The sequence below is a fragment of the Anabrus simplex genome, chromosome 6 (assembly GCF_040414725.1).
Source record: "Anabrus simplex isolate iqAnaSimp1 chromosome 6, ASM4041472v1, whole genome shotgun sequence".
NCBI lineage: Eukaryota > Metazoa > Arthropoda > Insecta > Orthoptera > Tettigoniidae > Anabrus > Anabrus simplex.
Window position 1 is genome coordinate 115303643 of NC_090270.1, and position 14465 is coordinate 115318107.

General features: G+C 36.6%; 1 protein-coding gene across 1 annotated transcript in view; it reads left to right on the forward strand.

The window, feature by feature from the left end:
• Nucleotides 1-14465, forward strand: part of LOC136875886 (uncharacterized) — a 637093-nt gene that overhangs the window by 597790 nt on the left and 24838 nt on the right. The window contains exons 12-14 of the mRNA XM_067149506.2: nt 855-1034; nt 6872-7028; nt 13890-14033. Of these exons, the coding sequence (XP_067005607.2) occupies nt 855-1034; nt 6872-7028; nt 13890-14033 (481 nt within the window). The remainder of the gene's footprint in view (nt 1-854; nt 1035-6871; nt 7029-13889; nt 14034-14465) is intronic.

The following is a 14465-nucleotide window of genomic DNA, read 5'->3' on the forward strand; positions in this document are numbered from 1 at the left end:
CATAATTAGTGTTTTTCTTTAATTTACCTACTCTAAAGAGTTATCTTTGGTATGGATCTCTTATTTTTAATCAAGTATACTGCTGGAAGTTGTAGTTGACTGGAACACTGTCACCATGAAACTAAACAAATATATTTTAAAACCATATTTGTTATGTTAATTGTCATAACTTCGTAATAGTTCATTCAAGTACCTCAGACTTCCAGCTGTGAGTGTTAAATGACTGTATGAACTGGCATGTAGGGGTTTTTAGTTTTTCTTGCTTTTCTTCATTTTATATCTCCTTTCCTTGTGTATGCCTCTTTGGATAAGACCTGTTATGTGCTTTGAAGAGATTTATTTTTGAGACTTTATCAAACAAAATTACCTGTTGAGAATATGCAGAATGCTCTGTATTATTTCAGTTTAATAATGGCAGCCTGCACATTAATTTACATATAAAACATTCAGAATTTGTGCAGGACATTTAGAAATGAAAGGTATGAATAAACTGTTGTCATCCTAAAGAAGATATTTGAACATTTTGTTTATAATCAGTGCATGAAAAAAAGAAAAAGAAAAAAAAAAAAGCAGAACTTTGAGGGTTATGACCTTTATATAAATCATATTTATCACCCTGAATAACCTACTTCCAGTCCATTGCTTCCTTTCCAACAGAATGCTGGTAAAAGTATTTTTAGTATATTTGTACGTTTGTATGACGAATGTGAAACCAAAGTGCTTGTGCTATATTTTCTTTGCATGTTGGTACTCTTGCCAATTATTCATCATATATTCAGGCTAGAATTTGTATTAAAGATTATTTGTAAATGTTAATTGTTTTTTTCTTGTCATGATCTCATGGTCCTTTGCAGCCCTATGAAGGCCTGACAGATTTTGCTATGGAAGTAATTGCTGAAGAGGAAGAAGAGGAAGAAGATGAAGATGAAGATGGCAGTACAAGTTCTGGGAGTGGAACAGAGTTTGTTCCATCAGCATGGAACAGTGAAGCTACTCCCAATCGTTCTGCCTTACGCAGTCCAGATAAAAAAGTGGTAAGAGTTCATGCTTTCTGTTATGTTCTGAGCATGATTGCATAGAATTTATTTTCGTTTTGTTGCAGGAAATGGCTTAAGAAACTATCCCTGTTTGAATGCTATTTCCTTGTATATCAAACACAAGTCCATATAAAATTCCTGAGTCTGCCGTAAGGATGAAGGAGGAAACTGATTTCAGTTAGACTGTATACTTATCAACAGCACATGGACGGAGAACATGATAAGCTATCACTTGCCGAGTATGATCGTCTTATTTGGGTACTGTCAGTTATGTCTGCAGGCTCTTAGGTAACTAGAGTCCTATCCTGAAATCCTGAAATCACAAACACTTCTACATTTGTGGCACACATTATTCGCTTCAAAAACCAATTGCTGAGGGTTGTTTCTCCTTAGTAGTGCCTGCCCTTTCCTAGCATATTGTTTGTCAATTTCAAGTCTCCATCTTAGCTATTTGAAGTTATGAGGGTCTTCATGGACAAGTCGAAGTCATGTCAGGCAGTTAAATGATGTGACCCCCCCAGTTAGCATTATTGATTTTGCAGTTCTTTATGATGAAGACAAGGCTTTATTGAATAAAAGAATTTTCAAACCTATTTTTGAGCAGTTCCTGTTTCAACTCAACAGGTTATGTGGAAAGGTCAAGTCATAGTGGTCTAGTGGGCACTAAACTACGTGTGTTTTGCAGTGCGAGACGAGACATTCTGTCATTTGTTTAGAAACGGAGGTAACCAAAATATTTTTTTACTATAATTATTTAAAATGTTTACAGGTTAAATACATTTTTTTAAACAGCTTCTAGTTGCTCAATAATATGAAATTATTTCTATAGATTTACTAAAAACTGATTATTTAAAATTAAAAAGGCCATATGAGTGTCATATTTTTCATTTAATAGTTTGTTCCTGTATGTGAATTTCATTAATATACAACTTGCATTTAAAAAGTTATGAATTTAAAAAATACTGCATCAAAAACCATTTGTTTATACCGTAACTGTTCAGTATTTATAGCCAAAATATCTTGATCCTCTCTTCTCCCTCTTGTTGAAGAACATATTGATTTAATGACAACATCTTGTTTCAGTCCCAAATGAATTATTATTCATGTCATGATAATGCTGCTCAGCTGAAAGTAGTGAGAAAGTATAGCATTTAACACTTTGTACAAAACACTTCAGAACTTTTTTTTAATGAAAGATTTACTTCAAATATGTTTTTCTGTTAACAGTTTCAGAATAACCTGTTCCAAAAAAAAATGCTTATAGAAATACATCTTGCATATAAAATTAGAGGAAAATATTGTGCTGGCTACAATTCACCTGTTCCATAACCATTTACATCAAGAAGTGTTTTATTGCAAGGAAGAAAGTGTGCTGGACCAAGTGGCTCAGATGGTAGAGCGCTGGACTCCTAAGACCAAATTTACCGGGCGAGTTGGCCATGTGGTTAGGGGCGCGCAGCTGTGAGCTTGCATCCAGGAGATAGTAGGTTCGAACCCCACTGTCGACAGCTCTGAAGATGGTTTTCCATGGTTTCCCATTTTCACACCAGGGAAATGCTGGGGCTGTACCTTAATTAAGGCCACGGCCGCTTCCTTCCCACTCTCAGGCCTTTCCTGTCACATTATCGCCATACGACCTATCTGTGTTGGTGCAGCGTAAAGCAAATTTAAAAAAATCTAAGACCAAATTGACAGGTTCAGTTCTGTCCTAGTCTGTGGTATTTGAAGGAGCTCAAGTACGGCAGTCTCATGTTAGTAGATTTACTGGCATATAAAAGAATTCCTACTCGACAAAATTGCAGCATCTCCAGAAAGCTTTAAAAGCAGTTATTGGGGTGTAAAACCAGAATTAATATTATTTTTATTTTAAAAATTATCACCATATAAGACCTGTCTCAGTGGATGCAACATAATACAAACAGCAGCAACTCTAAAAATTCAACTCTTGTGATTCGTGAACTGTTCAAGCTTTCATTAATAATGTTTGATTAGAATGGAGTTGCATAATATTCCTCAATTATCCTAGTCTCCAAGTAAGACAGTTCACTGACTGCTCAAGTATTTTAAAAATAAAGCTTGTGAAATTCTGCTTCATGATGCTGCTGGTATTATGCAATTGGGAGATGTAACAGCAACAAATTTCTCCCTTTGGTTCTTTACCAATATACTCTGAATGTTTTTCACTCTGCACACACTGTACAAGACAAGAATTGACCTCTCTAATTCTACTGATTTGCTCTACAAAACATTGTATTCAGAGGTTGAAGCAAATGGCTTGTAGACAGGTTATTCTTCATAGTTAATACTCCCAGGGGTTGGTTACCTTTTTTAAATACTTTTTTTATATTTGATAGCCTGTCAAGTAAGTAGAGATCCTATGGATACTCTTTGGTTTACCAGTAAGTTTAAAATATAGTAACTTGCTGTTTCTAGTAGTGGCTTGTTGAAGATGAAAATCATCATTAATCCTAATTGAAGAAAGCAAAGCAAAATCATCTCCATACAGGCTGCGAAGACCTTTGGAGGGGTAGAAGGTAAATGCTTCCACTATCCATAACGTCAGCACTTGGTGGGGTAGGGTTAACTCTGTGCCCGGCTGTCTTTGTCCCTCCCCCAGGAATTAACCTGGTATTCTTTTTTTGGCATAGGCTGAGTGAACCTCTGGAAGTAGAATTCTTGTTAATTGAAGAAGTCAGCTCCATTTCAATTATTGGTGTAGAATTATGCATGACTTATGAGAGATGCCATTTAGTGATAGAAAATTTATTTTCAATTAAGTTCTAAAACATGAGAACAAATTATATTTCTGCTTCTATATTGTTGTTCTGTAAATAGTTTCTTCTTCATCCTTTGTAGACTACTACTTTTAAAACAATCAAGTGAATATTCCCCTTTGGATGTGCAAGATTTTATATTTTTTAGCAAAATGAATTTTGCATCATATATATGGAGAGAATACTGACACATCTCCAGTCTTGACATTTGTGCATTAATCATTTAAATGTATGGCATGGTTTGTTTATACTTGGCTGACAGCTTACCCCTACCTTGTTGCACATTGTCTAAATAAAGTGAAAATAATTTGAGAAGCAGGATAGTAGGTTTTTCAGTGCTGTAAAGGATAGCAAACACTCTCATAAAAATTCACTTTTAAAAACTTTTAAGCAATCCTTATTGCTCTCTTTAGTAGGAACAAAGGAATTGATGGTAATAGTTTGCCAGTATCAAGTTTGATGTCACTGTTATCCTTCAGTATCCCCAGCAAAGAACATTCCTGCTTCAGGCTATCATATACATGAGAAAAGGAAATACAGGAGCAGTGGGGAATTAATTAATTTCAGTAACAAATGGGTATATTTACTGCTTGACTTTTTTTTTTTAAAGTGGGGAATGATAAAAATATATTAAAATTGTAAATATTTATTAGAATCCATTCTGCATTGATTTGCAATTGCCTTAAAATTCAACTCTTAGTGTGTTTATTAAGAATATTAAGAATGTGAGAAGTACGATCTAGTTCACTCATTCACTGAGTGTAGGTTGTCCTACTCTGATTTTCTCTTTTCCTTATAAACAAGATTGGTACTTTAGAAGTACAGGTCAAGAGAATCTTATACTCTCACCTTTAAAAATAAAACAATTGAGCATCCAGAACGAATGATGCAAGAACGATGAAAGTCGTAGGATAGTATTGCCATAGGTACTTGGCATATAACCTTTAGGTTTTTTAGTTTGTCATAACTAATGCAAGATTAACAAAACATTAGGAAATACACAAAAAAGAAAACATTTTATTAATAACAGAATGACATGTTTTGTTCCTAAAAGAAATAATCAGATTCTATCAAATCACTTTTATCGCACATATATAATTTCATTATTATTTACATTGTGAAAAGGTTACTGATCGAGAATAGGTGAGTATTATGAAGTGCAAAACCATTTTACTGTATGTTAAAATTCTGTGGAGGAGGGTGGGTTGCCTAGGAAAGTAATGGACTCAGTCACAGAGGGTAAGAGAAATAGAGGGAGACTAAGAAGATGATGGTTAGACTCAGTTTCTAATGCACAGGGTTGGCTACAATTAGATGATTGTGGAGGTGTTTATAGTAAATTCACAGAGTCTTGCAGAGTGAATGGCAAGCCCTGTAGTGTAGGGATAACATACCTTCCTCTTACTGGGAGGCCCGGGGTTTTATTCTCGGCCAGGTCAGGGATTTTTACCTGTACCTGAGGGCTGGTTTTGAGGTCCACTCAGCCTACGTGATTACAATTGAGGAGCTATCTGACGGTGAGATGGCGGCCCCGATCTAGAAAGCCAAGAATAACGGCTGAGAGGATTCATCATGCTGACCACACAACACCTCGTAATCTGTAGGCGTTCAGGCAGAGCAGCGGTCGCTTGGTTGGGCATAGACCTTTGGGGGCTGTTGTGCCATGGGGTTGGATTTGGTTTTGCAGACAATGCTGAAAGGCATAACAGTCTATAATGTACTGTATGTATGCATATTTGAAAATTTAACTAGAAAACCAGGGCAAATAGAAATTCTAAAAGGTTTAACTTAAATATACCCTTTGATATGTTATCATTTGGTCTGTCTATATTTGTATATGTGTTTGTTAGGTCATCAGCTGGTTGGATACTCAAATAGTACCATCAAAGGTTAAGCTGGCATACGGAAACCACAAAAACCAATGGTGGTATCAAAATGAGACATTCTAAGCTGGAGAGGTGTGAGGTAGTTGCCCAAAGCTTTTCTCATGAGCCAGAAAGTGCTATTGCAGTGTGACTGACGCTGTGAGAAGTATGTTTCATAACATTCGGATGCAGTAATTGTGCTCCGAACATTATTACCCAGCACCAACCATACCACAGCAGATTCTATACAAACTGAGACTTAAGTGGAAGCTACATTTTACTCTGACCTGTGACAAGAGACATATGATTTGGTATAAATGAGAAAATCATTTCAGTGATTGCTATTAATATATAAGGGGTCTAGAGTTAATAAGAAAAGAAGTAGACAGTTATACCAAATGGGACAGTTAATAATCCATTTCTTACACTGTAACCACGATTACCAGATCATGAAATTGTATGTACTTTGAGCTTAGAAACTGATAACATAGGTATTCCACTTGTGTTTGGTAGAGTTGAATCTTTGTAAATAAAACTGAATTTTTATGGTAAAAATTGAAAGAAAAATGTTTTTAACACTGAGAATTTATGGCACTGGTGTACATGCACTAAATACATATTATTGTGTGTATATTCACAGGAAAACTTTATAATACAGCACCAGATTTTCTTTTTTTCTCATTTACTCTGGAATTTTGGACTAGTTAGAGATCAGTAGTTGCATTCATACCCAACAAGACAATGTAACTCTTTACAACTTAAATTTTTAAGGCAATTCATGCATCATAAAACCATGTGTATATTTTTTAAGAGATTTTTACTGCTTACATACAACAGCAGAGAAAAGAGGCTTTGCATCACAAATGCATGCTTAATGACCGATAAAATGAAAAGATGCCTGTTTTCCTTGTGCCACTGCTGGTATGATTAGATGTTTAGTAATATTTATTAACTTTTTTGTGCTGCTGTAGGAAATTGATGACCTCCTTGTAAGTATTCCTCCTACTTTACTTTCATCACAGCTGCTCACTCTATTTACACTTCCTTTTTTGTATTTTTTTTTTTTTTTTTTTTAGTGTTCCCTGCTTGTCTAGTTCATAAGTTCAAAGTACAAAACAAAATGATTCCAAATGACATGATTTTGTGTGTTGTATATATTTCTCAGTGTACCTCCATGTTTTATCATTTTCTTTAGGACCAGAAGAAAAATGTTTCTTTCAAGAAACAGAAGTATCACTGTGTGTATGAGTATCCCAGAGAGGTGAGCGACTCAGAAAGTGATGGATTGGACTCCCCCTCTAGGCGGCGTTGGGAGCTCTACCAACCCGATGTGGACTACGCCAGCTATGCAGGTTAGTACTTTGGAATCATTACATATGCAGTGTTTTCCTTATAAAACTTGACCATTCGCATGCGGCTGAACCAAAGCTGGCTGAGTGGCTGGCTTCTTCCACTCCTGTGGCCCGTTTGCAAAGATGGGGAGACAGTTACCTTTTAAAGCAATGCAGTTTTGTAAGTAAATATTGTTATAAATATGAATTGGATGCCGAGTGTTGGGCAGCGGGAAATAACCTGACTCCCTAAGGGGGCCAACGGCTTCAGGCAAATGAGCCCCTAAAGGTGGGGTGATGGTCCCCACAGTGGAGGAAATGCCACTGGAATCCATTATGCAGCGTCTGTTTTCCAGGTTAGGGGCGGCTGCACAAGGCGTCTGTACTCCAGAGCAGCGGCCTCATTATCACCTCACTGGATCACATCCAGAGTTGTAATTCGGATGTAGTCCCACACAGATGACACCTTGACAGTCAACCATGGAAGGTCTTTTAAGGAATACACCACCGGCTGAACCAAGAGTTCAGAAATGGCAGCATTCGGATACGGTGGGCTGCCACTTAAAAGATACTGTGAAGTCAGAGGCACGGAAATACCCCAGTAGGCAAAATCAAAAATCAAACCAAAGCAGATAACATACTTCTCTACACACAATATAAACTCACTCATGCAAACCGGTAAACTAAAAGTGATCACTGACATAATGGACCAACACAAAATTCTTATCATGGGATTACAGGAAATTAGAAACACTGACCATGGGATATCTACAAAAATAATGTTTATCAATAAATGCAAAAATAAAACACTGCAACACAGTTATAAAACCAGAAGCTTCATATGCAGCAGAAACGCTTTTTTATCTGAATAAACAATCAAAGACTGACACACTTTAGAAAATTGAAAGGATGATTGAAAGAACCCTCATCAACAAAAAATACCAGAAAGATGGACACTGGCGGATAATACCTAACAAAGTCATGAACAAAGAGCTAGAACCCATTACAGATACTATGCGTAAGAGGAGACTGGGATTCTTTGGACATATCATAAAGATGCAGGATTCGAGACTTCTGAAACAACTAGTACAACACAATCTTGTCTCAAAAAATACCACAACATGATGTAAATAGATCAGAGAAGTAAGAGAGGATCTGAATGAAATAGGCCTAACAACAGAAGACACCACAAATAAGAAAAAATTGAATACAAAACTCAAGAATACAAACCTCCGCTGTACCCTCACATGAAACAAACCAACAACACACATATTTTCAACCGAGAACCGAGGAGCATGTGAAGAAGTACTGGGAGGACCACAAGGCACAAAGGAGGAGGAGGAGGCGGCTTGTCACATTCATGCAGAGCTTCTCAGGTGGTTTGCTGTGCAATTGCCTTCTTCCAGAACTTTAATTCACAATCTTCTGAATAAGTTTGAGACTTCTGGTTCAGTGCTAAACCAGAAACACACACAAAGATGTATAGTGTTAACAGAAAAAAATTAGACAAAACTGGGTCAAAACCTCAATGTTCACCACGAAAATCACTACCGAAATTAGCACAGCAAGTTGATGTATCAGTGACTTCGCCATATACAGCAACAAAATTAGTAAAACTCAAACCTTACAATTGCACATATGTTCGTAATTTAAAACCAGCTGATCTCACAGCATGTGTGCATTATTGCGAGTGGTTTCTCTCATCAATGACTGAAGTTTTAATCGATCCTCACCTTGTGTTCTTTACAGACAAGGCATGATTTTGTCTAACTGAACATATCAACTCCCACAACGCATGATATTGGTGTTCTGAAAATTGGCATTGTATAGAGGAAATTCCTCTTTATGACAGGAAAATCAGAGTCTGAGGTGCAATTAGTGTAGTATGCACAATTGGTCTGAATTTTTACAAGGATACAATAAATGGAGAGCATTGCTGAAATGCCATTCTCACCTCATTTTTCAATCAGCTAACGGAAGAAGAACATCATATTCTTGGTTTCAACAAGATTATACAACTGCAGAGGAGTCGATGGATACAATTACAGAAGTGTTTGAAGATAGAATGATTAATGCTGGCTTATGGTACTCCTGTTCCCAAGATCTAACAGAGTGATTTTTATTTATGGGGTATCCTAAAGGACAAAGTGTACCAAACAAATCCACACACATTGGAGGAACTTAGCAAAAACATACAAACTGCAATAAGAAACATTACAGTAGCCGAACTACATAGTGTCAATTGAAATGTATTTACCCAGTACAGTGCCTGTTTAACTGCAAAAGGATGACATTTCCAGCATTTGCTATGAGGTAAGAGTTTAATTTCATTTCTTTTACTGTATATGCATATTTACAGATTTAAGAAGTGAAGTCAGAGTACAGGGTGGCTGTGACCAGGGGGGAGCCAGCTGGCCTTGGCTCAGCTTTGTGTGAACAGTCAGGTTTTATATGGAAAACCCCTATACTGCATTGCCATTAATGACCGAACATCCTTTGACAGGACAGTAGACTGATCCCATACATCACTCGGGTCGTCTTGATCCTATATAAGGTTATTAGCGCTTGGTAGAAGTGTTTACTAGCTGCAGCGGTCAAAATGGATGAACCATGAGAGCTCAGGGAGGCTGAAGGGGCAGGTTTATCAGTGCTCACCGATTCACTCGTTCCATCTGTGAGATTTCTGGCAAGTTTCAGATACCATGATCTACAGTGAGTGATATAGTGGTGAAATGGAAATGCCAGGGAGTTATAAAAGACCCACCTTGAACAAGAAGTCAAAACAGTTAAAAGACCGAGACCGTCGATGCCTTCAGTGTGTGGTGAAGTCAGACTGGGAAGTTTCATTAGGAACAATGGCTACCAACTTTCAATCAGCACCTGAAAATGATGCCAATACTTGTACCTCAGGAGGTGTTTGCACTTGGTTTTCATGGGTGAGCTGCTGTACATAATCAAGGATCACTAAAATGAATACTTGCCACTAATTACAGTGGTGTAAAATACATAGCCTGTGGACTCTAGAACAATGGAAGGGCATCATTTGCTGTGAGAATGGAGGGCATTGGGGGGGAAAAGGAGGACACATGGAAAAAGGATTAGTTTTTTATGATAACACAAGTGACATTAAGCTTAGGCCTTCATATTCAATTTAAACTGAATTGAATTTACATTAGGAAAGTGTATCTGGTGTAAGAATATATCATTCTACTAGTACTTTTGCAAATTTTGAATGTTTTATAAGATTTGTGGCCTGTGTAATAGGTATTTGTAAATGCCAATGCAAGACTAGTGCTTAAAATTGTGCTGCAATGTGAGGAGACACTGTATAGACCATATTTTGAATCTGTTTCATTAGATTATTGTGATGATGAAAGTGAAAAGATTCTCTCTACATTTGTACATTGGCCTGGCATGGGAAATAAATATTCACCTATTTTGAGAAGCTCTGAATGAGAGTTAACAGATTTACTTGCTTTATAATACACCACATGTTATTGCAAGTTAAGTCATTTTTTTCTTTCTTTCTTTCTTTCTTTCTTTCTTAGAATTCTTTATATCCTGACGGTGACTATATTTTTAGATATTATGCCTTAGATAATGACCACTCTAAGAGATGTTACTCTCTGATATCTTTCCAAGTCTCAGAAAATAAGAATGTAGCTGAAAGAGTGCGGTAGTACATAATTTCTCAAACTTTTCAAGTGGGAACTACTTTTATAGTTAAAATGTTCTATGTACTACCCTGCTCTTGCCTTGTTCAAAAAACTTTTACCATATTTAAAAAAAAATTTGAGTTATTTATTAATCTTTTAAAATCTTTTAATATTTCATGTTTTTAAAACTGTAAATTCCCTTCATTTTATATTAATATTAATGTGAGTTTTTTGATCATTGAAGAATATCAATTTATTTTCAGAATATAATTTTCATCACCTCTACCTTAAATGCAAAAATATATCATCTTAGTTGGTATATAATTTAGATGGGTGGGCCAGTTGACCATTGCACAGCTAATATTTGGAGATCAAGTCAATTTCTTTATTTTGTTTTAATTTGAGTGATGAAAGCCCTTTCTCATATATATATATACTGTAGAAGTAAACTGAATTATAATTTTTAAGCCATGGACCTGTCTTGTTCATACTGTCTAGTGGGAACCAGCCAATCACAGTCTGTGACCTTCAGTTGTGTGGTATTTACTGAATATGCCTATGGTATTATATTTACTCTGTAAGCAATATCTTACATCCTTCCCCCCTGTGGGTGGGGATGCAGAGGAAGAATACACCCACAGTATCCCTTGCCTGTCGTAAGAGGCGACTAAAAGGGGCGGCCAAGGGATGATCCAATTAGAACCATGAGACTACTTGTAATTAATACCATCACGCAGGGAACACCATGGGTCGCATTTACTTGTGCGTAGTACCACTATGTTAGGTACACAATAGGTTTGTGATTAGTAGCAACCGTGTGTGAATCAGGAGATGGGTCCTACAGTACCTGTGATTCGTACGCCTATATGAGCGACACCATGGGATTAGCGACACCATGGTTCTGCCTTACCAATGCTCAGTTCCCACTATGTGAGGAATCCCACGGGATAGTACGAGTCCCTGTGGTTAGTCGACTTATGTGAGGAACACCATAGGTTTGCGTTGCCTGTAAATAGCGCTGCTATGTGCGAAACACCATAGGTCTGTGTTACATGTGCGCATTACACTACCTGCGAATAGTACCATAATGTGTGGAATACCGCAAGTCTCCGCTACTTTTGATTAGTACTGCAACATTACACTTAGCATGGTTCTACAGGCCGATGACCTGGATTTTGGACCCATTTCGACTGTCAGCATAATCGATTCAGCATCGTGCTATAGAAGCAGTCCCTTGGTCAGTAATACTATTGTTTTGTGCCAGCTTCTGTGCATGTGAGGCACTATGGGTTGGATCCACTGATCGTTTTAAATTCATATCCGTCCATCCATTCGTTCTTCGTCCTCACGCTTTGAATTCTGGTCAGTGGAGGATTTTGGACTTTTAAGTTGTCATTTCATTTCTCTCATTTCATACCATTAGGGGCCGATTACCTCGATGTTACGCCCCTTTAAACAACAAACATCAATCAATCAATCAATCTTACATCCTTTGGACACATTGTCAGTCAATTTCACAATAAAGAAGACAGTAGGAAGTGTGACATTATGTACTGTTAATACTTATAAAATCTTAGCTATTGGTAATTTTATATTTTTGTTTGAAAGTTGTAGTTGTTTTACAAATTAAAGATGAAATTCTTATTAATTGAATTATGAATTAAAATAACTGAAGCAAAAGTCTCACCAAAAGAAATATTATGCTATCAATAATATTAAATGAATGGTATTGTTTCATTACCTTTTTCACTGATATCACAATCTCTTCACTCATCTTTTGAACCTAAAATGAGACTGCTTGCTTCGTTTTGTTAAGATTGGAAGGCACACTCTATTGAAGGCAGGAATATTGGTGGTGATGGGGTGTGACTTCAGGAGGCTATGTGTATCCAGCCACGTTGGCCAGAGCGAGCTTGACAGCTTTAATTTCTCAATGTTAAAATATTATGAAGGTGTAATGTACCTGGCTTTAACAGTAATTATGCCATAAAGGATTACTAAATGATACCTGAGAGCTCCGACAAAGACAGTCTGCATTACACAGCAATCACAATCTAGTTGAACAGTTCAAAGCTGTTCTGTGATCCTCTGGGGGATGAAGATGAACTTGATGGTTCAGCATTTCCATACATTTGTAGTTATGGTATTTTCATCAAAATTTCTACGAAGCTGTTCACGTCTGTTGTGTCCCATACTTAGCTGGATAAAGTACGAGGTTTATATACTTCCAGAATATTATCTGATAGGGATTGGCAGTTCTAACAGATTTGGAAATGAATGAGGGAAATATCACATTCAGGGTCATTAAGACTCTTATTTTAAGTGCTTATGAACATTTATTTCTTTGAGACTGTGAGTGAGAGAAAACACAAACTGTTAGTGGAGTAATACTGCAGAAAGTTTTAAAACCGCAGAACTCTATGGAATTCTTATGGAGGATTGTGCTTGTAGAAATGAGGTTTCCAAAATGATTTTTACAAAAGCCATCCATCTCTTTTCTCTCCAACTACAAGAAAATATGCGACGATTTCTTTACACAAAAGGATGAGCTGCAATAAAGAAGATGGAAACCCTAAAATGAATCTAACATTGTAACACTGTAACATTTGCACTTCATTTATTTTACTTTGACATAACTACTTAATAGTTGCTCACCTTAGTGCTATGTACTCTACATGTACTGTAGGCCAAGCAATCTCTGTACAGGTTCGTGGCACTAAGTGCGTTAGAGTAGAAATCTTGTTTATACATTTTCGAACAATCAAACTCTCATCCTTCTGGTTGAAACACCTAGTTGGCCTCATGACATCAGTGAGTCTGCAAGTAGTGGGGGCAGTAGAGTGTGCTGTGGTCTGGCCCAGATAGTAAACTTGTAAAAACTGTCCATCAAACTGTAGTTCTGCTGGAAGATCACTCTGATTTAATCTTACCTTTGAAAACACATGTACCTTATATTTAATATCTTCTATCACAAATTTTAGTAAACAAAGACTTACACAATTCTTTGGACATGGTATGTAATATGGGAAAGTCAACTTAGAAAATTGATCATCCTTGGAAATGTTCCCAGGAAGAGAACAGTGACATTAAACATCATCATCATCATCATCATCATCATCATCATCATCATCATCATCATTCTTTGTTACTTGTTTCCATTTATCACACTCTTTAAATTTCTGATACAAGTAGCTTGAGTTGCATTGAATGTGCCATATTTGTTAAGACTGGGAGCTGATGGAGGGAGATGTTCCTGAAGCAGCTAACCAGGATGCAGATCCAGAACCTGAGGTGCCAGAATCACAGGGACAATCTCCACAAACCTTTGACTTCTACAAACTCAGTGATGTAGACTATGATTTCAGCACTGGTAAGTGAAAATTTACTTTTCTCTAAATACTGTACTTAAAAGAATCCTTTTGTACTAGGCTAGTATTGTGTAATCATAATCTATTAGTTTCATGTCCGTATTTATTTTAATATTCACAAATATGAAGTTTTGAAGCTTCCACCTAATCAATACTTTATTTATCTATTATTATTGTACAGGCCCGGTTTCGACCTCTTTGAAGGTCATCCTCAGCTGGCTAACATAACATATAATTAAAACATCACTAAATAATATAAAGAATGTCACATAGTATAAGTAGAAGCATTATCAATTTACAATATTCTTCGTCCTTACTTAAACAGTCATCAAGTTAAGCGATATGAGGATTAAGACTTAAATTCTACTGTTCTGTACAGGGATGATATGTGTTTAAAATACAATGTTCTTCGGTTTAAAATGTTCACTGTTCCA